Source organism: Chroicocephalus ridibundus, chromosome 2 (assembly GCF_963924245.1).
Source record: "Chroicocephalus ridibundus chromosome 2, bChrRid1.1, whole genome shotgun sequence".
NCBI lineage: Eukaryota > Metazoa > Chordata > Aves > Charadriiformes > Laridae > Chroicocephalus > Chroicocephalus ridibundus.
In genome coordinates this window covers 78,574,934-78,600,165 of record NC_086285.1, presented here as the reverse complement: position 1 = coordinate 78,600,165, position 25,232 = coordinate 78,574,934, and the positions used below count along the sequence as shown (strand labels likewise).

General features: G+C 52.0%; 1 protein-coding gene across 1 annotated transcript; it reads right to left on the bottom strand.

The window, feature by feature from the left end:
- Positions 1–10,684: 10,684 nt before the first annotated feature.
- FOXF2 (forkhead box F2) lies at positions 10,685–16,532 on the bottom strand. The gene is made up of 2 exons (XM_063323967.1): positions 15,509–16,532; positions 10,685–11,480 (listed from the first exon to the last, which is right to left on the bottom strand). The coding sequence occupies exons 1-2, from the start codon at positions 16,515–16,517 to the stop codon at positions 11,314–11,316; spliced, it is 1,176 nt and encodes a 391-aa protein (XP_063180037.1). The 5' UTR covers positions 16,518–16,532; the 3' UTR covers positions 10,685–11,313.
- Positions 16,533–25,232: the final 8,700 nt, after the last annotated feature.

Sequence of the window (25,232 nt, the reverse complement as noted above, 5' to 3'; positions counted from 1 at the left end):
GCAGCTCACTGGCCAAACAGGCCAGCGCCAGGAGGACCAGCTGCTTGCCTGTCCCCTGGGTGTTGCCCACCATTTCTGGGGGCATCTTACAACCACCCTTATTTCACTTCCTGAGTGTTTCCTCCTACTCTCCTCCTTTGTTTTGCTCTGCACGGAGAATAACAGCAAGGAAGGGCACAGAGAGAGAACTCATACCAAATATTTTTTTGTATTTTCTATGGATTCTTCGTATTTGCTGGTTTGCTTTCTCATTCTCATCTCTTCTTACTGGGTTCTCCAGATCACTGTTAGCGCCTATTATTAACAGGTGCATTTAGTAAGAAAATACTGATATCTGCAAGTATATGGTGTTCCTGGTGCACCGGACAAGGTGATTTTATAAATAAAATTGATATTGATAACAACAGCTTATTATATTTATAATACAGTATCTGATCAGACCATAAACTTCTCAAAACTTTTGTAGCAGGTTTTTCTTTCAGTTATGCTAACCCTGCCCAAGAAATCAAGCAAAACTAATAAAGCTTTTGCTTGTTGGCTTAATTCGCACCTGTGTAACTAAGATGAGAAGTTTATGCAAGGGCCTGAAATACGTTGCGTACACCTTGGGAAATAATCTTCCAATTCTATCTAAATATTTCCAACCTGATTTCTGTACAATCAATCAATCAGTAAATAAATAATCTGAACTCCGGCATCCACCATCCTTCCATTAAAGGCCTTTGATAAGATCTTGATTAAGTGTTTGCTAAAGAAAACAAGGCTGTCACATGATGAGAAGCCACAAACGGAAAGCTAGCTATGAGATTGGAGGCAATAAAGAAGAAAAAAATGGCAAAGTTTTGTCCCTGAAAAAAGGTTGGCAGAGAAGTGCCAAGGTCTGGTTTTCTTTAACATAGATATTGGCAGCCTGGAAAGGGGAATGGGAGTAAAGAAGTGAAATGTCTAAGTACGGACGAAGTTATTTACGTTAGTCAAAGCCTGGTACTTCAATGGGGGAGGCATGTCAGTGGGACTTAAGCAAAGCAGGTGAAGGACCAATACAGTGGCAGATAGACCTAAATTGGTGGCACATGCAAAACAGGACACACTAGAGGGGAAGGCAAAATATTCATGTGACTGGGAGCACTTGAAATGAGCTCTGGAAAAAGACGTGGGGCTTACTGAAGGCAGCTTAATAGAAACTTCTGCTCCCTGTGCAGCTGTGAGCTACGTGTGGAGAGTGATGGGGACTATACAGCACCACACTAGAAGCCAGCAGTGCAATCTTGTCTATTACTAGTTGTACAGGACCTGGCATCTTGGCCAGGATTCATCTCACCTAACTACAGAGCAGTCATCTTCACCTGAGCCCGTCGCCTGAACTCTTTTGCAGCCAATGGAGAGAAACGTGCATGCTGAGGTTAAGATTCATACTCTCCTAAGGCAGAAATCTCCAAGAGGTCAAATGATTCTTCCTCTCATGCCTATTTTGACTACTTTTTCTGTAAAAGGAGTTTTGACAACCAGCTTTAATGTCTACGCTGCAGAAAACTGCAGTCTACTGCCTAACCAGGTTTCACTTCTTGTGAGGTGGGGATGAGAGGAATCACAATAGAACATTGGGGGCCAGAATGGCTGAAGATGTTGGTTAGCTGCCTCAGGAAGGAGACAAGAGCAGATGTGGTAAAACCACTTAAAAATTAATAAAAACCTAATTAAGATGAATCAGGAGCTTCTGTCCTGGCATTAAAGTTAAAAGAAACGCAGACAAAATGCACAGAAAGAAGCCAGCCTTTTAAATACCACCTAAACAGCCCCTGGTACCACCACCCCCACCACACCCCCGCAGCAGAAGATGCCAGAGAGGCCAAGATCTAAGTTCAAAGCTGAGTGCAACCTTCACCCTCAGAGTGGCTGATGTGGATGCAGATTATCTCATACTTGCCTGCTGCAAAATTCCTTGCATCTTCTGAAGAACCTGGTGTTGGTGAAATGGACTGAACAGGTCGAATGAGTATCTTACATGTGTGCAGCATCCACCTGCACGCTTGGGAAAGAAATTCATGCTGAATTTGGTAGACAGTTCTTAGACTGCCAAGTGGGTACCTTGGGAAATGGATGCCCTGGCAAAATTAGGTGCAATGACTGATCTTCCTAAAACAATGAATAACATTCAGGGTGTAGCTCACACCCTCCAGAGACACTTCACTATGAACAAGCAGGGGATGCTAGACTCCTTAATGCTTTATTTGAATCCACCAATTTTGTTCCCCTTTCAGACACAGGATCCTGGACCATACGGGCTTTGAGTGTGGACTGATGAAGAGCTTGGTACATTTCCTTAATGACATGAGTCCACCTGAACGAGAATGAAAGAATATGCACTTTATGGGGCAAATGGGTTTTTCCTTGGCTTCTACCTACGGCCTGTGTCTGTAAGGGTGTGAAAGAGCTGTGTCAGGTCCTCTTTCTGGTGGAAGGAACCGACCTTGTGAACGACAGCTGTGCAGGCAAGAGAGGAATTTATTACTATCTCCCCAGAGCAGGCTGTGCAGAACATGTGCTGTAAGTGGGGGCTTTCCCAGCACTGGGGGGTCTTCTGTCTGCTCTCCCTGTGCTCAAGTCCATCCTGAAGTGCTGAGCTTGGGACTTTTGTTAGCTGCATGTTTCTTCTTCTGTTTTCATTTTACTCTGCATTCAAAGGACTAAATAGTGAGAAAGAGCTCTGGCTGTTTCAAACGGCATACAGGAAATGAACAAGCTGAAGAGTGTGTTTGCCAGCACACAGATCTTTTTGGCATATCTAACGCCTGTCTGGACTATGGGTTTGCCTAATTTTTAGCCATTACTAGCCAACCATCAAAGGCTTTTCCATACCAAAGGAGAACCATGACTTGCTGTGGTGCATGCTCCTGACTAATAAATATGTCCTGAGATGCCCCTGGATGGGATGGTCTGTTTCATATGAGCATCTGTTTTCTGTTTTTCACCCTTGGAGTGTGGTTCCTGCCTGGGGACCCTGGGGGTACTTACATCCAGAACCAACTATGGGCAGGTGGAAACTGCTCAGATGTCTTGTGCCCCTCTGTACAGCTCTTAGAGCCATCCCTGGGGAGGCAGCCAGCCCCCAGGTGATGGGCAGAGGTGGCTGAAAAGGAAGACAGGACACTCTTGGGACAGACAAATGTCAGCTGCTTACTGCAGATAGTTTTCTACTCAATGAGAGCGTGGCTTTTTGATCACATTTCCCTCTGAGGCCGAAGGATGGGGCCAAGAAGGAGCTAATCAAATAAAATACTGTCTGGTAGAAGAACGTGCCCATCTCTGCTGGGCTAAATACCAAGTTTGTCCTTTTGCTCTTCCCTGTGCCTCCTTTGGGTCTGATCTGCTGAGTTACTATGAGCCTGCCCTCATCTATTCTGGTCGTCTTCTCTTTTGACGTCTTCCTTCAGAAACTGAGGTGGAGAGTTGTTGGTATTTTCCTTTAGGGAGTAGGAACTTTGGAGAAGAGAATCAGCAGGCCACAATAAAAGAAAAAGTTTCAGGAATCCTAGTTCTTCCTTCGGATTTGGGAAACCAGCATGTGTGTATGTCTTTTACTGAGGGATATCTTTAAACCCTGGTCCTATAGCGGGGCTGCAGTGCGAGCAATTCATCTGTAACAATAAGGAGGAAATCAGTGGGAAAATGTAGAGGAAATGTCAAAGGTTTGCAGAGATCTGCACATCTAGTGTTATAATATTAGAACAGAAACAGCAATGTATGAATCATTCATGGCCATTCCTTGCCCTCGTGGTTTTGGTAACAAAGGCCATTGTCTGAAGTAGTATGGGAGCAAGGCAATGTCCCAGCATTGAAAGAAAACTCACTTGGCAGAGGGAGAAATCTTCTGGGGTAATCAACAGGCATGGAAAGGTGAGAGGGGACAGCAAAAGAAACTTGAAAGTATCAGAGGCCTAAGGCTAAAGCATACTGGGGGAATATCACTCTGCACTCTGTTGGCCAGATTAGGCTCTCACTGCTGTCATCGCCTTCCTGGATATTCACCGCTGTTGCCATCACAAACACACTGGCATCGGGCATCGGCTGCTCCAGCTGAGCTCCATCTTTGCCCTCATTGTGGTCTTCCTGAGGGCAAGCACAGAGCTGTGGTCCTTTCCTCTCTTGGGTGGAAGATCAGGCCTCGCCGGCCGGAGGCTGCAGTGACACGCCGTGTGCCAGCTGCGCTTCCCGACGTGTCTGCGGGAATGGGCATTTGCCATCTTTGGGGGATCCTGCCGATGTGTGTATCCAGGGGTAAAGTAGTCTTCTGAAATCCAGGCTGTTGCTTGATTCTCATGGAAGAAGCAATGCTTTTAGAAAGACAAGATACATGAAAAACTACCAGCTCTGCACATCTCTCCATACTGCCTACTGCGGGAAGCTTGAGCAAGGCTGGGCTGCTTCACACACGCCTGTGTCTCAGAGAGGTTTCCCTAAACAGCTCCTACTGCTTTCTTGACAGAGCCTCTGAGCCTGCTGAGTAACTTGGCTGAGTCCTGCGCCCTGGTTGTGCTTGTTCAGACTACTTTGGACACTTTCAACGGAGAGTCAAGCCAGATTCCTCCTACCCCCTGCTCCTCTGCTGTCCTGCAACAAGCCTCTGTTTGTTTACTGGAGGTCACTTATCCTGAGCTGTTGCTTTTTTCCTGTCCGCTTCTCCTTGCTGCCTCACACTAAGCGAAACCAACATATTCATGTATTCAAGCGTGCCGGTTCCCAGACCAGCATGGCAGTACTTGTGAATCGTTGCAGCAAGGCTCTGTTTCTGCCTCAGAAGGGAGAAAGGGATGAACTGCAGTGAGGGGAACTTCTCACGTGTGAAAGCAGGATTTAGTGTGTGATAGGCGGAGTGGAACTTGATGGCTATTTTTAAGGGACCTAATTCTGCCTTTCATAGTTACAAAGCGGAGCTTCTCATGACGGCTGCAGAAATTACCCCTGTTCCTGCACCTCTTTTATCAACGAGTACCCCAACTAGATAACAATCACGTATCTCCCCAGTATCTGCACCCTCTCTGTTACGGCTCTGTCTGTTAAGTCACTTGGGATCAAAGTACCCTTCCTTCAGTGCTTTTCTGGTGCCCCTTGTCCTCTCTAATGCTGCTCTCCCTTCATTAATGGCCAAGCAACCATCTAATCTTACCAGCACTAAGAGACCATGTGCCAAAGGAGAAGTGGCAGAGGCTGGAAACATTTCTGTGTTTCGGCAATTTTAAGGTTGATAGCATTTTATTCCTTTTTCAAAAGAGTGAATCATGGTGCTGACTGTAATCTTCACTGCATCTTCCCCCTCCCATTTGTTCGTATTCTCCCCGCCACAAAGGATGAGAGGTGTTGTCCTGTAACCAAATACCTGCGTCTAAGCCACCAGCAAACGCTCTGCAAGCCATTAGTGGTCAACACATATCTGGCAGGGAAACCTCCAGATTTGAAAAAAAATAGTGAATGCAAGAAGGCCCAAGGCCTGATTTTAAAGCCTTGATTCCACAACTAAAATTGTCCAGGAGTTTCCAGTATGATCGTGCTTTAGATCCAGTTTCTAACAACCATCTTTCTCACAGGGAAAAGCTTCAGCTCTTTAACATAAGGATTGCCTGGTCACAGACACTGCCCTGTTTAGTTTCAATCAGCGTTGGGGAGTTGATACCACTTTAAAGTTGGTCGTATTGGCGTAGCTTGCATCTGTACATGTTTAAACGAGGGATTACAGTGATGGAGTGTCCATAAACACCAGTTACGCAGTTTGAACTAAATCACACCTTTCATCATATCAGAAAACTGCTGTGCATGGGACCCAATCTCAGAGAGTAATTTTAAACCAGTTTGAGCTGATACAAAAATAAAACGGAGAGATTTTTCATCAAGTAAAATGTGTTTGGTATATGTTAATCAGGACAGGTATAAACCAATCCAAAGAGGATCTCTGAAAATGAGATAAGATTGTGTACATAAAGGATTTCAGTAGCTCAGCTAAATCAGTTATAAAACTTCTAATTTAAACTAATGCTACCTATATTTGGACAGTGAGAATTAATGGGCTGCAACTCTGCTGTAAGGAAAATGTTACCAGTGGAGATCTAGTCCAAGAAATCTGTCATTTATCAGTTCCTCAAATGCAGCTCAGTCTCTTCGAATTATCTGAAAACATCGAATTACCTGTGAGCCCAATGGTTCTTTGCACAATGCCACAAGTTCATTTTGCAATGGTTAAAATAACCTATGTAATGCAGTTAACATTTCTCCGTAATCTCCTAAATCAATCTAAATCCACTGTTAAAATACCTCTAATTCCAGCTGCAGTTTGGTAGTGGTGTCCCAACAAATTTTAAAACCTCCTTCTCCTCCCGGCATATTTCTTTTTCGAAATGACCAATGGAGAAGCCAATAGATTTCTATAAATCACTGTTGGATGAAAACAAGCATAAAAAGGAGGCTTGAAGTTGTTTAATATTACAGATGTTTTGGAACTCTATTCAGTAGTTGGCAAGTCACACGAAGCTGCTCTGAATTCTTTATAATCTAGACACAAAGATCATTGAACTCTGAGAGAACCTCTGGGCTTTTATTCAAAAATATGTTGGCTTCTATTTACCTCTTTCTTCATTTGTATCTATCAAATGGCTCAATATATAAATAAAGCCCGGGTGTTCTTATTAGCTAAGGCAGTATTTCATGCAGATTAATGCCAGCAGGTTTTGTAAAATACATCTCTATTCAAAGCTGGAGTATGTTTTGAATTAATTTTCATCCTGTATACGAATCAGGTATCTTCTACTCCAGTTCTTGTACAGGGCTCAGCTGCAGCACATAGGAGGAACCTGCCGTGTTTAATTCTAGTCCCATCATCCTTCTTCAGCAAAGCAGTTCTAACCCTAAGCGTCTGCGTAATCCCATTGACTTTAATGGGAGTACTCACGTGCTCAGGTATATTAAAATTGTAATTGAAAGCAGCACCTTGCTTTCTCAGGACCTAAGTGACATACCTAGCATTTTATTGAACAGGCTTATTTAAATATTACCTCATGCATATGTTACGAGCAAATCTTTCTAGTTCAATAAAACAGGGTTATTGTTATTGAGTAAAAAAAATAAAAAATGAAATCTTTACTTTTCTTTGCCTCTAAAGCAGGCTAAAACTCTTACTTGAAACTGAAAATATTGTGTTGGCTAGAAGTACTTTGCCAGCTGAGCCAAAACACAGTCAGATATTAATCTGATGTTGGTCTTAATAGAATAATGGGCAAGAGGATTTAATGGGATTAATAAACTGACTGTTTTAAAGAATGCTTTGGTCGACTACCAGCTAGAAACTCAACATCCCACATAAGATATCTCTGCGTTTGGCTAATTTTGCCAACGCTAAATTGACTGTTCAAATGGTCCCAGCTTTGGAGTGGTTGAGTGGCTTTTTTTTCTGCGTAACATAAACACCCTCACAAGCAAAATCCCTCCACTGAGGCAGTAAGACTGTGATGAAACCAGAGAATGGAGAAAATATACATACAAGATTATAGCGGATCACACGCAAACTGTTCGAGGCACTGCAGCGTGATTTCTTCCCATCCTGCGGAAACTCTGCCTAGTGTGCTCTAATAATGGAAATGTTTGGATTAGTCTACATTCAATCCATTTGCCTCAGCGTCTCACCAAATGTGAGGTACGCCATCAGTCTCGATGACTAACTATTTGTAATTTAGTTGTAGCTTTCTTGTAGCTGTGGCGATCTGAGGTCATCAGCGAAGCGAGGTTTGCGGAAGAAGCATTGCTAATGCATTAGACCAACTGATACGGTTGGAAAAAAACTAATGCAGCTTTTTGGATACACAAACTCTTCGTCGAGATAGACCAGAAGTGTAACTGGAAGATACCTTTGTGCTCACCTGTAAGGACAGAGTGGTTGTACAGGGTGAAGCCCTAGGCTGAAAGTCAGCCATGACCCTATTTTCAGACTCAATGGAGCTGGGTGATTGTTGTTGGGTGCTACTTGGACTAAAGCACTGCTAAAGAAAAACAGAGGTCTTACTTAGGCATCTTGCAATCCACACATAGAGGACAAAGCAGTCGCTTTGTGTCAGCAGGCAAGGAATGAAAAGGCAAATGATAAAGAGGACAGACTGATGTCACAGAAAATAGCACTAACTAAAAAACCTGCAGAGACACACACCTTCCCATGTTTTATACCAATTGATGCTCATTTTAGCATAACAACTACGGATTTCCCTACAGGGTAACTAGCAAATACACACTCAAATTCGTGTATGCCCTCCCAGGCTCTTTCACAATGCTCAGACTAAATACACGGATCTAAATTTCTGGTTTTCACGCTAGAGATTTCAGATTTCTCTGACGCTGAAAGCCTCCAGGAGCCTCAGAGGTGAGTACTGCATCACTACTGTTACAATTAGAAGGCTCGGTGTGCCAGATCTCTAACAAAGAATTTATTTTTCCAAAATATGAAGTATTCTGGCATGCTCAATGACTGTCAACAAATGTAAAAAGATGCAAAGAATTTTTAAATGAATGGCTAAAACATAAATACCTTGTCCTCTCAATGGCAGAGCTCTTGGTCTTGACTCTCACTGGCTCTGTGGCCACTGGAGTTCTTTAGACTAAACAAGAGCTGAATTCCTAGGGTAGAAGGTACTGTAATAAAATCAAATATCAAAACAAAATCAGATCGAATTAACTTAAAAACCTGCCCACTTTTTTCCTCCCTGTCGTTTGCTGGTCACCCTTTAAATTCAGAAGAAAGAGGCTGGATTCATTTTACTGACAGCACCCAGAAACATGCCGATGTCTAAAGAGTACCGCTTCTGAAACGTCCTTTGTTTGGGAAGCTTTAGCGGGGAAAAGGGAACCTTACGCCGTTAATCGGGAATAGCCTTAAATCGTTACGGGGAAACACAGAAGCCCAAAACCGAAGGATACCCTAGCAGACCCTTCCCCTTTCTTAGGAGAACGGCCAGTGAGAGCATTACTTAGGTTTTCTGGGATACAATAGCATTCAGAAGGTGGGGGAAAAAAACCTATAAAAATCGGAATGCCAAAACGCAGTGAAGCTGCCGGCCCGGGGCCGCTGGAGGGCACTGGCGGCCCGCGGCCGGCCGCCGGGGAGGCGAACGGCAGTTTTTTTCTCTTTGAGGTCCTGTCATTCCTGTATAAACAAGTTACGTTCAAGTGTTTAGGATATAAATTACGACCATGCAGGCTTGCCTCGGAAAGAATGTAAACACAGCACTGTGGTCGGAGCAAACTCTGAAACTGACTTTATAATTTATCACAGGCCCTGAGAAGCTCGGGGAAGAAAAGGGCATGTTTGAGCATAAATGTGTATTTAAAAAAGATGAGGAGTTTTGTCTTTATATATAATTACAGAGATATAATTTTATATGTATATGTGTCTATACGGATGTGTGCGTGTATTTACATATGTACACATATAGGCGTACTAGTTTTCTGAAACTCTCGAATTTTCAGCCTTGGGGTGCGGGTACGGGCAGCGCCGGGGTGATGTGGCGGGGCTGCCCCGGCTTGCGGGGCACATTGGGGTACGGGGGTGTCTCTGTCCCCTCCGTGGGACGGGATGGGCTGCGTTGGGGGGGGGGGGGGCGGTGGCGAGTTGCGCCCGCCGGCGGGGCCGCGCAGGGCTGCCCCCGGGACGTGGCCCCGGCCGTGGCCACCCCCCGGGCCGAGGCGGGCCGTGCCGTGTGGGTTCGGCAGGCACCCCCCGAGGGGCAGAGGGGGGTCGGTGTGGCCGGGGGCGCCTGCGGGATGAGCGGGCGAGCAGCTCCCGGCGCCCGGCTCCGACCCTCGGGCCGCTCACCCCCCGCAGGGCACGGCAGCATCTCGGGGACGGGGTTTGTTTTGCTCGGGGTATTTTATGGGCCCTTTTTAATTTTCTTTTGTTTCTTTTTGTTTCTTTTATTTTCTTTTTTTCTCCCTTCCCGCCCTATTCACTAGCCACGCCGTTCTCGGTGCCTCCCCCCAGTCCTTATCAAAGCACTGTTTTATCGCGGAAACCCACCCATGACTTGCCCTCCCCGGGTGCAACCCGGCGTTGCGCTGGGGCTGCTGCCCCCGGCCCTGGCAAAGCCCCGTCGTGGCACAGAAGGACTCCGACGGGGCTGCGCCGGCAGGCGGGACGGGGACACGGGGACACCTGGACACAGCTCTACACACAGGGGAGGGGGTTTCGGGCCCGGGAGAGCCCTTGAAGAGAGGAGTCAGTCTGGACCCCGCTGCTTCTGTGTCCGCCGACCCGGTTATTTCAAAATCTATCCAGCAGCGGGAAAAAGCAGGGTGGGACGTGGGAGCGGGCGGTGCAGCCCAGAGACCACGGCACTGGCACCCTCGGGTCAACCGCTACGCTCCCCTCCTCCGCCTCCAGCCGCTGAAGGATCTGGGGTTGCAGCTCGAACAATCTCGGATGCTGGGGTGGAAGACTTTTCCCAGAAGGAGGCGAAGGAAAAATAAGTGCCTGTCCAGTGCATAGTCGTTTATATACATTTTATTGGAAAAAAAAATTTGTACATCAAAATATTTTGGCAAACTGTAAAAAGTATACATAAGTGCAAATATATTCTCCTTTTAAAGCAATAGTGTGTGAGTATACACGAGATTTATTTAAAATAATTTTTTTAAAAATACTGTGGTAGAAAACAACTTTTGTAAAAATAAAAAAACAAAACATTGTATTGCTGCAATACTGGAAAAAATTGAACTTTTCTTAAAGTCTATACACGAAAGGGCTAAACAATACTGTTTTAATAATATCGATCGGTCGGTGCTGAAGTCCATACAGAGTGTCCTTGGTCGGGCTTGGGGAGAGAAAAAAATAAAGAAATCAATTTCCCACTAACGCAGCAACGGAAGGGGGAGTCCTCGCAGGTGCTGAGCTGGGAGATTTATTTTTCCTATTCAAAGACACTTTCTCGTATACAAAAATATCGAATTGTTCCCTTTCCCAAAGCTCGATTCTTTAGGAGATCACAGAAAGGTGGTTTATGATTAAGGTGGTCAGACTTGGCATAAGGACACTGAAGTCCCACCTAACCCAACACATCACACAAGGCATTTTTTCGTTTAGGAAGAGCTTTGGAGCGTGCATCGGCTGTACTTGTCCTTCAGAGGATGGAGAGGGACCGAAAACACTGCTTCCTTAGGTAATTTTTCTAAGTGACTCGTGTACTACCAATGCTATCAGAGTGCACATTATATTTAATCTGCGTGGGTCCGTCTACACCTCGGCTCTGTTCATGCCACCTGATTGTCTCTGTTGGGGCGCTGCCTTCACATCACGCAGGGCTTGATGTCTTGACAGACGCTTTGATGGTGGTGATGGTGGTAGTAAGATCCACTAGCGGATGGGTGAAACGAAGAAATACCGTTAAAATTGAGGACAAAATCTTTCCTGTCGCACACTGGGGAGGGGTGATGCTGGTAGCGAGGCAATCCCACTGCAAGAGAAAGAGATAAGAAGAGCTGCTGAGAAGTCGGGGTAGCTCTGCTCGGGCGGAGCAGCCCTTTCTCCCTCACCCGCAGGGAAGGGAGCCTGCGCACAGTCGGGCTGACACTTTCCCTCTTCGTTTACCCCGCTCTCGCCTCCCAACCCTGCGAGATTCGGGAGCTCCCCTTCGGCTTTCCTGGAGGCGGACCGGGCGCTCCCCCCGGAGCAAAGCCTGCCCCGCTCGCAGGGCAGAGAGAGCGGTGGGTCCCATCGCCCCGAGAGAGCAGGGGACGTCGATCCCCCGGTGTCCCCCTATGGCCCGCGGGTGGGCTCGGGGCTGCACCCGTGCTCGTACAAGCCCCCGCGCCCGCTCTGCGCAATTATATCCCACAATTATATCCCACAATTATATACCACACAACGGTGTGGCACACAGGCTGAGGACGGGAAGGCGGGCGGAGGAGGATGCCCACGGACACACGCGTGGCCGCATCCCGGGCGCAGGCATGCCTCAGAGCATCCCTCCCGTGTGGCGACACAGGCACAGCTCAGTGTCTGCCCCTCTGCCTGCGCATTTACCAGCGTGTGGGGTCAGGTCAGCCTCTGCGTGTGGTGTGGATGAAGGAATGCGTGTGTGCGAGGAGAGGATGCGACTTGCGTGTTTTTCTGGATGCGCCGAAGCCATTTCAATCCGATTTCCATCTCTGGTCCCTCTTGCCCCTTCCTGGGAGGTTTTTGCCTTTGACTTGAATGGCTGCAGGTTGAATTCCAACCACGATCCGTTTGTGTGTTGATAGTGTACTTATCTATGTGTGTGTGCGTGTGTATAGGAGCGCGCACGTCAATACGCGTGTGTGCTTTCAGCAAACGTAAAATACAGAGCGAGGACACCCTACGGTTCATCATCACCAACGAGGCGAAGAACACCCGCGGCACCAACATGTAAATGACCTTGCAAATTCCCATTTTCATTTCCCACAGCCTAAGGCAGCCTTTCGGGGGACAAAGTCCAAGGGCCGCGCGGGAGACGCACACTCCCCCTTCCCTCCTCCAGCCCGGGACATCGGGCCGTGCTGGGATCTTTAGCCTGGCAGGGTTCCTACTGGATCCGGCGGGAAGGGGAGCATTGCCTGAGCAAGGCCTGCAGGGTAGAGCCAGAGAGGGATTTGATTTGGCATGTGGACGTCAAACTCGGCTAGCGGGATCCTGTCAAATCTGACCGAGGGTCAGGGAAAAAAAAAAAAAAGAAAAGAAAAAAAAAAGAGAGTAAAAAAAAAAAAAGGAAAAAAAAAAGCAGCAAAAGAAGGAGAAGCAGAGAAGGCGGGGGGGAAAAGCGGGAAACGTCCCCGGTTTTCCCCAGGGTGGTGGAGCCGAGCCCTTTGGCGGCGGCCGGCGGCGGTGCAGAGGCGGCGCGCACAGCCCGTCTCCTCCGGCACTGTCCCCTCCTTCACCCCGCAGAGCTCACTTTATAAAAGTGATTATTTCGCTGGATTTCCTCGGCTTTCTAATAACCCTGCTGGTATGCTCACCATAAACCGGGGCACTTTATTACAATCCCGATTCAATCATTTAGCAGGATTTAATAGCGTGCGAAAAAAATCCGGCTCCCCCCCGCCCCCCAGCTTCAAAATCCTTTTAACAGAACCGAGCCTCCTGTTTCCAATTTTTTCCTCTCTTATTCTTGGGTCTGATGCAAATTCAAGGTTTTAAGTCCGCCCTGTCGCTGTCATAAGTAGAGGATTATTGACTGATCAACAGCGATTGCCACCGAATTTGCTTTGCGTTTAACTAAGAGAAAGGGAAAGGCGAAATTCACTTGCTACTGTTTTCGTGGGGAGAGAAGGAGAAAGATTACTGCTGGTAATGACTACGAATGAAGGAGCTCGGATCGTTTTTCCCCATCTCCTTTCACTCTACTAGAACTTTTGCACCGCAGAGATTTTACGTAGCACACAGGAATAAGGATTGGATCCACTCAAAAAAATAAAGGGTTGGGGTTTTTTTTTTAGTTAGTCAAGGACTGGGGGTGGCTTCCACTAAAGTCCTGGGCCCAGATCCTGAAGCTGTAGGAAATAAGCGAGAAACTCCGTTTTGCGGAGTGGTGGCATTAAGTCTGAGCTGCTAAAACGGACGCCCGTCGTCGGCATTAAGAAAGCGTCCATCGTTCTGTCTGCGTGTATATCCGTCCTTGAACAGAAACAATTCAGATTTAAACGGCTCCAGCCTCAGAAAAGGTGGTGGAGGCTTCGGGGGAACTAGTTCCCTTCCTCTCTCTCCTTCTGCTTTTTGTTTTGAAGACCTGTTCTTGGGCTGCTTCAAAATGAAAATTTCTCTTCCAGGAATCGCCTTTCCCACCTCGGGTGCCTGTCAGGAGGAGGGGGCAGCTGCTCACCAGCCCCGCTCCCCGGACCAGCCCCGCTCCCCGGACCAGCCGCACTCCCGCTCCACGCGTGGCCCCGTGGGCCCTGCGCGGCGGCCCGCGGGGCCGCAAGGAGTAAAACAAACAGGGGAAAAAAAAAAAAAGGAAAAGAAAACAAACAAACAAGCACAAACAAATCCAAGTAACAACAGCTATATCAACAAAGCAAAGAAGAAATTCCTAACGGTAAAGGTACATATTTCGGCGGGGGGTGGCCTTGTGAACCATCCGGCCTCTCGCCCCGGCCCCCAAAACCACGTGGAAAGACGATCTGAGTCTCCGAAAAGTGGGTTCAAGCCTCCGCAGCAGAGCCCCGTGGGCACGGAGGAGCCCGTCTGGGGACGCACCGCCTCCCCGCAGCCCGCTCTGCGCCGAAATCCCGGTAAGACGGCGACCCGCTCTGCAACCGCCTCTCCCCAGGAGCCACACCAGGGCTATTTAGGGGTTTGGGGTTTTTTTTGTTTTGTTTTTTTTAAGGGAGGAAAATTTGCAACCGCTTGCTCTGCCCTGACACCCCAAGTCCTTTCTGCGGTGATGGCAAGGCGGCTTCCCGGGCGTCTGGGCTCCCAGCTCGCCCTCCCCGCGGGGGCAGCAGCCTGTGGGGAGGCCGGGGCAGGCTGCGGGGCTCGCAGAAGGACAGGAGAGTGATTGACAGGCGCCCAAGGAGGGGGCGGGAGGGGACTCAGAGCTGAGGGTCGCCTGTATTTGTTACTTGTTGAAATTCCCATAAAATTGAACAAGACCCCGCTCTCATAGGGGTTAAGTCAGGCTAAAATCCTCTTCGGTGTGGTCCAGCCCAGACTGTCTTTGTTTGCTTAACCTCCGGGACCCACGTTTAAAAGGGCTATTTGGAAAATTTCCCCGTAAGAGCCCAACATCTTTTACCCATTTTTGTGCTCGGATTTTTCTGAGCAGACATTGTCTGTAATCACCGGCCGGAGGGGTGGGGGGGTTGGGAGACAGAGACCAGAAAACTCTTTCCCTCCGGTTGCAGAAATACACTGGATCCGCTTTAATCTCTCGCGCATTTTTCAAGATAAGCGGTTTGGTTTCAGGTTTTTTTTTTTTCTTTTTCTTTTTTTTTTTCTTTTTTTTTCACTGCAGGGCTTAGAAGATAATATTTAACGCCTTTTTTTGATTACTCCTGAGACGCGTCTCCGCGGACCGCAGTTTACCGAGGCGGCGGCGATGCCTGGCGGCGCTCCCCGCTGAGTGAAGCCGCAGCCCGGGGCGGCGGGGATCGCCCCGATCCCGCCGCCGCCCACAAGCCCACATGCCGCCGGCACTCGAGGAGCCGAGGGGGGACATGCGAGCCGGGACGAAGCCGGGACGGAGCCGGGCTTTCCTCGGAGCGCTCCTTCTTGGCGCTGGGCAAGACGGAGGGATGCTCGCCGCCGTACCCACGCCCCCCCCCCCTACGCCCCCCAGGCATCCCCTCTGTCCCGAAACAGAACAGCTCCAACCCACGCGTGTTTTCTTCCCTCTCGCAGACAATGCCCCTCTTTTTCCTACGCCGTGGAGGTCGGGGTTTCCCCGCGCGAACCCCTCCTCGCCGGAGAAAGCCCCGCCGGCGCCCCGCTCGCCGCCGCCCCCGCTGTCCCACCCCCCCGGGTCCTTACCTGAGAGGTCGTCGCGGGGACTCTGGTGCAGGTAGCCCTGCTCCAGGGAGTAGGAGGGCACGCTGGAGTGGATGCCGGAGGAGGCGGCGTTGGCGGCGGGGAGGCCCTGCTGCTTTATGTAGGGCGAGGCCCCCGAGGCTGTCCAGTGAGCCGAAGGGCTCGTGTAGGGCGAGTGGCACTCGATGGCGCTCGCCATGGCCGGCGAGGAGGGCACGGGGCTGCTGCTGCTGTCGGGGCCGTAGTCCCCGTTGGCAGTCACCGGGCAGCTGGCCATGTAAGTCGAGCCCGGGTTGGGCGACATGTGCGGGACATGGTGGCCGCCGCTGAGTCCCTCGTAGCCGCTGGCCATGGCGTTGGGCATCATGTCGAGGTTGTAGCCGTTGGAGTGGCAGGCGAGGGAGGCGGGGGGCGCCTGGAAATCGAAGCCCTGCGGGAGGATGGAGGCGCCGAAGCCCAGCCCGTTCATCATGCGGTACATGGGCTTCAGCGCCTGGCATTTCCTCCTGAAGCCGCGGGGCCGCCGTCGGAAGGAGCCCTCCTCGAACATGAACTCGCTGGCCGGGTCGATGGTCCAGTAGTGGCCCTTGCCCGGGCGGCCCAGTCCCTTGGGCAGCTTGATGAAGCACTCGTTGAGGGAGAGGTTGTGGCGCACGGAGTTCTTCCAGCCCTGGTAGGAGCCACGGAAGAAGGGGAAGCGGGCCTGCAGGAACTGGTAGATCTCGCTGAGGGTCAGGCGCTTGGAGGGCGAGCTCTGGATGGCCATGACGATGAGGGCGATGTAGGAGTAGGGAGGCTTCTCGGGCCGCCGCAGCCCCGAGCTGGCCTTCTTGCTCTTGGAGGACGCCGCCGCCGCCGAGGAGGAGGAGGAGGTGGAGGTGGAGGAAGAGGAGGTGGAGGTCTCCAGGGCGGAGGAGGGCGGCCGGCTCATCTGGAGAGCTCCGGGAGCCGGGCTGCAGGAGCGGAGAGGGATGGGGGGCTCCTGCCGCTGCTGGCCGCTCTCGGTGGTCATCTGGCGGAGGGAGGGGAATGGGGCAGGGTGGGGTGAGGCTGGGAGGGAAGGGGGGGAGCCGGGCGGGGTGGGTACCGGGGCGGGGGGTGCCCCGCAGGGGGAGAGCGGGGGGGGGGCGGTGGGAGCTGCTGTCCTCCGGGCACCTCCTCAGCGCGGCGGGCGGCGGCGGGGCGGCGGCAGCGCCCTGCGCATCCCTCCCCGCCGTCCCTTGCGCAATGGCTCCTCTGCTTTCCGCCGGAGCCAGGCACTGGCGGGATGGACCGGCCCGGCCCCGGCCCGGCCCCCGCCCTCCCCGCGCCGCCCGCGGAGGCTCCGCTCAGCGCCGCTCCGCTTCCTCCCCGGCCCCCCACCTGGGGACCATCCCGCTGCCTAATCCGGCAAGGGGAGGAAGCGCAAGAGCCCCCCCCTCCAATCTCTTCCGCACTGTTATTCTTTCATATATACTTTCTTCTTACGTAAAAGGCACAGAGCGACCGCCTATCAGTTCCTTCAATCTTGCTCTTTTTTTTCTTTTTTTCCCCCCTTTCCCCGCAGACCCCCCTGAATCCGGCCGAGAAATCAGCAGAGATAGAGAGAGGGGGAGCGAGGAGGGGGGGCAGGGGGAAGAGACCACCCCCTTTCCAGCTGGCCTCTGTCCACCCGTCATCTGGGCAGGAGGGGCTGAGGCACTGCTGCCGCACCATTCCCGGCTGGCTGCCGCCGCCGGCCCCGCAGCGACACCGTTTACCGCCTCCCCGGGGCTCCCCCGGCCCCGCAGGCACCGGTCTGCCCGCTGCTCCCCGGCACGGCCCCGGGGCGAGGGAAGCTGCTGCCAGCCCAAAGCTCCGCCGCTGCCCCCGGGGCACAGGGGCGCTGATGCCGCCGGGAGCGGGCGTGGGTGCGTGTGAAGGGGTCGCCCGCCCTGCTGAGCCCCGGGCAGCTGCGTCTGTTGCTCCTCAAGCCTGTCAGACCTCCGGGTTTTAAGACTTCTCGCTACGCCTTGCCACCCTCCCCCACTATAAAATGTAATTCATTTTATAGGGCAATAGGGGTCGAGTCCGAGGACCACGGATGCGCCCTCCCTCCGCCCCCCTGGGTACGTCCCCCCGGTGCGGCGGGTGGGTCACGTGTGTTGGCAAACGCCGTTTGCCGGAGGAAACGGGGCGCCTGGGGGGGCAGGGAGCAGAGGGGCCGGCGGAGGCACAGGCCTGCTCCCAGATGATGGAGGAGGCTCCAGGATCAAACTGGAGACGGAAGGAGGGACGGCGGCGGGAGGAGAGGCAGAGCAGACAGGGATGCTGGACCAAAGGCACGGGGGTGGGAAGGACGCGGGCAGAGCGGGACGCCGTGTCAGCGTGCCTGCAGCGCTGTGTGTGTGTCTGTGTGTCCGTCTGTCTCCAGCGCAGCTCCGTGCTGAGAGCTCGCTGGTGGGTACGGGCAGGGAGGGGGTGGGGCTGGTCCCAGACAGTGACCTGCAGTTGAGTGGTAGCAGGCTTTTTCCATCAAACTCTGCCTGGATACCACACACAGAGCCCAAGTGTCAGTTTACTGCCCTGAGCCCGGCTCCTTTTCCCTAAGCTCCACAGTAATTAGACAAAGAAAACCTAAATTAACTGAACAGGCGTCGACAGCTTCCTCCAGATCACCACTGCTACATACATGGGAATGTGTCCGAAAATGGCTTGATTGTACCTGAGGATCAGCTAAGAAAAACACTACCAAGCCCAGCAATGTTTACTACACATTTTTAACAGAAAAAAAGTGATCGCCCAGTCCGTAGACCGTGTTTACCTTTCTTGAGGCGTAGATTTAAATTGTTCCCATAGTAAAAAAAAAAAAATATTAAAAAATATCTATTTCTAAATCAATCTACCTCTCTGTATATCTTGTTTCTTTTTTTTTTTTTTTCCCCCCTCTGGAGGGGCAGGGAGGCCGACGTGCGATTCCTGATCTCGTTGTAACGACCAATTCGGAATATTAAAAAAAATAATAATAAACCGGTGGTTTCGTAGGTAAACATCCTTCCCTGCTCTAGGTCGGCGAGCGAGCGTCCTTTTTCGCCTTCCGCGGCGGGACGTCCGTCTAAAAGTCACCCTCGAGTGAAATGCCCGTCGTTTCGGCGATCGTCAGGAGGCTCGATGCATCAAATGCAATGGTGGGGGGGCGGGAAGACGTCGCCTGAAAATGACCCTAACCTACCCCCTTTTCAGATAACTCGTTTTGATCATTAATGTTAGTCGAGAGGGAAGAGGCATTTACTCCCAACGCAGATGTCACGATATACGACGGTGCCGTTACTTTTCGGTGCGAGACAGGACTGACAATGAAGCAGAGGGCAGCCCGGTGGCAGGCAGCCGCATGCTGCTTCAGTCGCGACTTGACACAGCCCTGATAGGCGAATCGGGGTTAACACATGCACTCAGCAGCCTTCTACCTGTTAGCAATGTCCTCTTCTTCGCAGCAGACGCTGGTTTGAAACACAGCATGAAGAGGTCTCCAAGACATGGTACCGAGACTTTAAAAGATGGTTTGAAGTGCCTATGATTAAACAGAAGTGCATTTGCTGTTTGGTGGAGATGTTTATTTTGGTTGGTGTATCCATTTCTGAGCTGATCCCAGCTTTGGAGCACAACTGGTTTGTTTTACCAGAGTATACGGAAATTAAACTTTTTGGCAGATTTGGTTACTCAGATGTTGTTCTATAATCATCGTTTTTATTCTAGGAAATCTCTTCATTATTGCGGTTTCAGTTTCATGTTCATAACACAGTCCCCTTTGCTTCGTGGGCTAAATGAAATAAGTTAGACTAAACCAGTTAAGAAAACGGGAGACAAATATGAAAGATAAATGTTTACGGTTATCTTGGAGTCCTTCCCCCCCCCTTTTCTTACCCCCACCTCTTTTTGTTATTTTTCTATTCTTTCCCTCCTTTTTTTTTTTTTTTTAACTGCGTGCTTCAGGCTCTTTCCTCTCCTCTGAGGTCCTGCAGATGAGAAGCGTTTTTTCAATTAAAGCCGAGACTGAAACTTAAACAAATCCCTCCAGTATTGTAAAAGTGCGTTTCCTTAAGCCCTGGAGGATTTTCCTCCGACTGTCAGTTTCAGGGTGCCTGGATTTAGATCTCGATCTGCAGGGGCTGACAGAGATCCCTTTCCGCATGAGAGGCATGCGGGCATTTTAACGAGCTGGAGGAGCCGAGCAGCCGCAGCCGAGCGCTCGGCAGCCGGTCCCAGCGGCCCCGGTGGGCCCGGTGGCCCGGGGCGACCGCCTGGGGTGGGGGGGCAGCTCCGCCGCGGCGGAGGGAGCAGAGAGGCTGGGATGGGAAGGGACTCGCAGCGGTCCTGCCCCGTCCTTTGTGCTGCTCCCGGGACCTCTTGACTTCTCGGGACCTCTGGCAGTAGCCGTGCGATCCCGATGTTTGTTTGGAGAGGTTTTTCCGCTTTTTTTTTTCGCCGCCCCCCTTCCCCTTTTTTTTCTTTGCGGACGCAATGGGCAGCAGGCGTGACTCTTTTTATAGACGTCTCCCCGAAGCCTGCCACCAGGACCCTTCTTCCCAGCTCCTGTTAAAGGGTCGGTCTCCCCTTTCCCGAGGCAGAGGAAAAGGAGAGACGGTCGCGGCGTCCGAAGTGTTGAGACACCTCCCATCTCAAATGCAGACAAGGACACTCAGCCCAAACGTAGAGGCCTACCTCTCCTTGCGAGAATAAAAGACAGCCTGACCCCAAAACCATCACCAGACATGCTCCCTGCGTGGAACGGGCACCTCTCTCGTAGCATTTTGCAGGGGGTTACCTGGGGTATCGCCACATTGGTTTGGCTGGCTTCCCGTGGAGATACCTTGGGAAATTTTTCAGCAGTGCCTAGATGTCGGGGTGGTGGTGGTGGTGAGCTAAGCCTGGGTCAGGACACCTCCGTGAAGGTGATGATCGTGAATTAGCAGGGTCGCATCTTTCCCTTTTCCTCCCTGCAGCACAAGTCTCCCGTCCAGGGCAGCCTTGTTCAGTGCCCGAGGACGGAGAGAAAGACCAGGCGAGAAAGAAAGTTTGGGCGAGAAGCCATCCGAGGAGCAGGACCTATTCGCCTTTGGAGAAGTGTTTTTCAGGGGGAAATCGGCCTCAGCAGGTGGGAGAAGAGGCACCACCCAACTCTCCCAAGCTGGACACGCAGGACCCTGACTCCCGGGAGCGTCTCGCAGGGAGCCGGGACTCCGCTGTCTCCAAGGACCGGGGGACCCCGCGGAGGGGAAGGTGCGAGCACTGAACACTAGGGACGCAAAGACATTTACCCCGCTCTGGACAGGTTCTGCTTTCGCGGGCGTTTGGTCCCTTCAACGTACTGAAAAGTATTTATAAGTTTTTACACTTTCCGTGACAGCACCTACAGCCTAAAATTTTATTGCAGTGTTGACCCCCCCGTCCATCTCACCCCCGCCCCCCGACCAAGATTGCTTCCGTTCCCTGCATCCCATCCCGTCCTCATCACTGCCCGGGAGCCGTGGCAGAAAGACACCCTGCGAGCCTGAGATGCCCACTCTCCCTCCGAGCTCGCCAAGCCCAGAGTTTAGCAAAGCCGACTCCCACCCAGCCGCGGGGATCTCCGGGGGGTGCCGAGGGTGGTCCCGGGCTGCCCGTCCCGTTTCTTTCCCCGCGGTCCCGGGATGGCGGGGCACAGGGGGAAAGAGAGGTCCTCAGATGTGGGGTAAAGCAGGGGCTCCGATGGATCCTGGCCGCCCTACAGATAACGCGGTTGTTGCAAACAGCCCGTCGGAGCTGCGAGGACATAGCGGCGATTAAACCTGCACAAAGACACGCTCCGCGTAAAATAATAGCGTCGGTTTTGTAAGTGTCAGCCCCCGAGTAATTCCACCAAGTGTTTGTGTGGGTAGACTTTGCTTTTCCTATGCCAGATGACAATGTTAAAGATTTTATCCCCTTCCAGCTCTGCACAGCTCCAACTGAACTTCCCGGAGCATCAAAATAAACCCCCTACAGCGGTCAGGATATAGGTCACCTCTCTAAAAGGAAACACAACCCTTCCAAAAATATAAAACATCTTTGACGTAAAAAAAAAAAAAATACTCCTTTGTCTCCGAGTATCCTCTGTCGGTGTAAATAAAACGTGACAAGGCGCGGGGTAAAATAAGAAGCGGGATGTTTCGAGATCAGAGCCGAGGCGAGGTCCCCGCCGCAGTGCGGGCAGCCGGGCGGCGGCAGAAGAGCGGGCAGCTGCGGGCAGGTGGAGGGGTCTCTGCCGGGCTCCCGGTGAGGAGGCTCGGGCAGACCTCCGAGGGGACGCTGCCAAAGAGATGGGTGACCGATCCGACCGCCCCACCCGCCCACATCCCCGTCGGGTCTCAGTGGTAAAGGTCGCGCAAGAGCCAGGAGCCACAGCGCAAAAATGTTAGCGGCAGCCCTTGTCGTAGGGGTTCATCGCGTCCCTGCAAGGCTGTAGGAAAAGCCACCCCCTAATCCCGCTCCGCATACCCCGCTGACAGCCGCGAGTAAGGGCAAACACGGTTTGGCCCGAGATCTGAACACACGGTACCTTTTTGACTGGCTTCTCCCCCGCCCAAGTTTACATTCCGATCAAATGAGATTTCTGACTTTACACATTGTCAATAATTTTCATACGTGCTCCAGCCTTAATTACTTTCCATACCATTTGCAGCAGACAAATAGTTTCAGCGGGGCGAGGGAGCCAGCGGTGCCCCCGGCCCTGGCGGAGGGCTGCGCTTTTCTCCCGGCTCCTCGCCGCCCCCCGGGACCCCCCCGTCTTCCCCAGCGCCCCATCCCCAAACGCCCCCGGCGCGGCGGCATCCCCTCCCAGCAGAAACACGAGTGAAAAGCTCCGCGGGACGCCCCCGGCGACAGAAAACGGGTCTCGCCGGATGGGCAACAAGGGGGGGGCCATCGGGGCGGGAGGGCTCGTTGGGATGGTAGGCATGTCGGAGGGTGTTGTGCGTTTGTTTTAATTTCGGAGGAAGAAGGGCCTGGGCGGCGCTGCACGCCCCTCACCCGCGTCGCGGCGGTGCCTGCGGGCCGCGGAGCGGGGCTCGCCCGCAGCCCCGGCCCCGCTGCCGGGGAAGGCACTAATCAGGAGCAGGTTTCCCCGCTCCCTCCTTTCCTTCCCCCTCCTTCCCCCCCCCCCCCCCCCCCCCCCCAGCACCCCCCTCTCCTTTCGTGAGAGGTTTTCATTAATTTTTAAGTAAAGCCCATAAAACATAACGACCCACTCAAAGGTAGGGCCGAGTTACTGAGTGCCGGATTATTACATGATTTACGAACATAGTTTGGAAAAAAGTAATAATCCAAGCTCGCACCTCAGCAGCGAGCCTGCCAGGGCCGGGCCCGGCGGCAGCGGCCGCGGCCCCGCCACCTCCCGCCTCGGCGACACTCATTAGGGCCGGTCCGAGGTGGCGGGGGCAGGAAACCGTAAAGCCGATTTTTACATGTCTTCTTTTTTTTTTTTTTTTTTTTTTTTTTCTGTGTGTGTGTGTGTTTATATTTTTACGGGCTGTATCTCCCCTTCTCCCCGCCTCCATACACACCTTTTTACACCGGTACCTCCAAAGCCCAGCGTTCGCTACGATCCCCCACCGGATCAAAGGGGAAAGGGGGGAGCAACGATGCCTTCGGGGTCCGCCCCCCACCCCCCTCTCCCATCACCCTTTCTCTCTTTCCCTCCTCCATCCGGGAGGCTTTTATTGATGAGCTGCCTCCGAGCCCCCGCACGAAATGTCCCTGAAGGGTTTAGACAATTCATCAGCCATCACTTTCGGTATCTGCTTCCTCCCTTTCAAATACAATCCTCGCACACCACGCTAGGAGGGGAGGGGAGCATACTTGAGACCAGAACAGCTACATAATCAACGTCAAAATGATACCACTGACCTTTCGGAAACATGGACTTCGGGCCAAAAATCCCTCCACATGATTTACTTTTCCTTTTTTTAAATTTAATTTTTTTTTTTTTAAACTTTCACTGCCACAGTGTATACGCCATTATTGCTTGCTTTCCACAATTCATTAGGGTTTTGCGGCATGGCAGAGCCACCTCTTCCACCGCAACAGAGGGGGGAGGACAACAAAAAAAAGGGGGGGGGGGAAAGAAAAAAGAGAGGCTTCAAAACGATGTCGCTCGCTGGCGGTTCCCCGCCGGGCAGGGGGTGGCTCTCGGAGCCGCAGTGCCTCCGGGCCGGGGGGGACACGACACCGGGGGCCGCCGGGGCCCCCGACTCTCCCCGGGGGAGACCCCCGTCCCCGCGGCGCGGCCGTTCCGCTGGGTGGCGCTGTGCTCCGTTAAATGGGGTCCGGGCCCCGCCTCACCTGCCGGGCGGGGCGGCCCGGGGACCCCCCTCCCTCCCCCCCGGAGCCCACCGCCCCCAGCTTCGTCTCCACTGTGCACCTTTCTCCAACAGCTTCTGGGACGGTCTACTTTAAAAACACTTCTATATTGTGGTTTTTTCGCCCCTTACTCAGATGAATTATGCCACTGCATGGAGAGGAAGAGGGGGACCACCCCCCACCCACCCCCCAACCCCGACGATTTCAAAAGCCCCCTTGTTTGGCTCTCGTGTCATCCCTGCCGATAACGCCAGCCATGCCTGTTTCTTGCCACGAAAATAAATTCCCAGGCTGACAGACGGAGAGGGGGCCCTGGGAAAGCCGGCCCGGCCCCGATCCGCCCCCCACCTCGCCCCGGTCCCAGCCCTCCCTGCCGCCAGGCTGGGTTTAAACATCCCCCATCGCTCCAGAAGCGAAAACTCTCGCCTCGGATTTGTCCCAGGGCAGGGTAATATCCTTTGCTTATAAAGACCTGCGATGCCTTTTAAACACGAGGTTGACATCACACTTACGTTATGCGTTTGTCTTTATTAAAACTTCGAGGAGGGGTTTTATTGTTTGGACCGAGGGGAGAGCAAGGCTGAGATTTGTTGCGGGGTTCAGGTCGTATGGCCCAAAATAAACCCCTTGCTGTGGGGCTGGGCGGTGAATAGGGTCTCTGTGAGCCAGGGGCTCCTTCTGCCACAGCCAAAGGGGGAACCCGGTTGTTAGCCACCCCGGGGGCAGGGGGACTCGGCTCCCCGGGGCAGGCAGTGAGCCCAAGCTGCTTCGCCTCCGAGGGGACGCCCGAGGTCTCCTTGGTGCAGCCCGGCACCCAGGGAAAGGGGAAAACACTTGTGGCTGCTTGGGTGAGAAAAGCTGTTTGAACAGCATCAGAGAAGAGGCAGAGAAATGTCCAAGTCGATGCAGTCACAAAGACATTTTACTCCTCTTCTGCAAAACCAAACCGCCTTTGGAGCTGTATGCTACATGCAAAGCAACAATCTCTTCGAGCGCTAGTTATAGTTAAATCCCTCTCACTTCCTTGATTTTCAGTCTCCTGAAAAACAAAACAGCAAATAAAAATCAAACATAAGAAAGTGGATTTGAGGGAGAACTTTTGTGATTCCTTCCGCTTTTCTTTCCCCTTGTCCTTCTCTGTATGAAAAGATCCCTGTCTTCTTCCCACTCAGAGAACGCTGTCCTATTGCATGCATAGATGCTTGCCTTTCCTTGAGCCACTACATACAATAGCAGTATACTTAATCACTGTATTAGCTCATTATTAGCAGAACACTCACTTTCTGGGACCTGTCCCTGCCCCTCACTTGCAGCAAAGCTGGTAGAAGGAGGGGACTGGGTAAATGGGCACTGTGGTGGCATTGCCTGTGGGCTGGGTTTTTAGGTTGCTAGG

Excerpts from the sequence above, each read along its gene's own strand:
- FOXF2 (XM_063323967.1), bottom strand. The coding sequence starts at position 16,517 with ATGACCACCGAGAGCGGCCAGCAGCGGCAGGAGCCCCCCATCCCTCTC. Across the intron at positions 11,481-15,508 it reads TCCCCGCGACGACCTCTCAG|TGGGATTGCCTCGCTACCAG; the intron begins GTAAGGACCCGG and ends TTTCTCTTGCAG.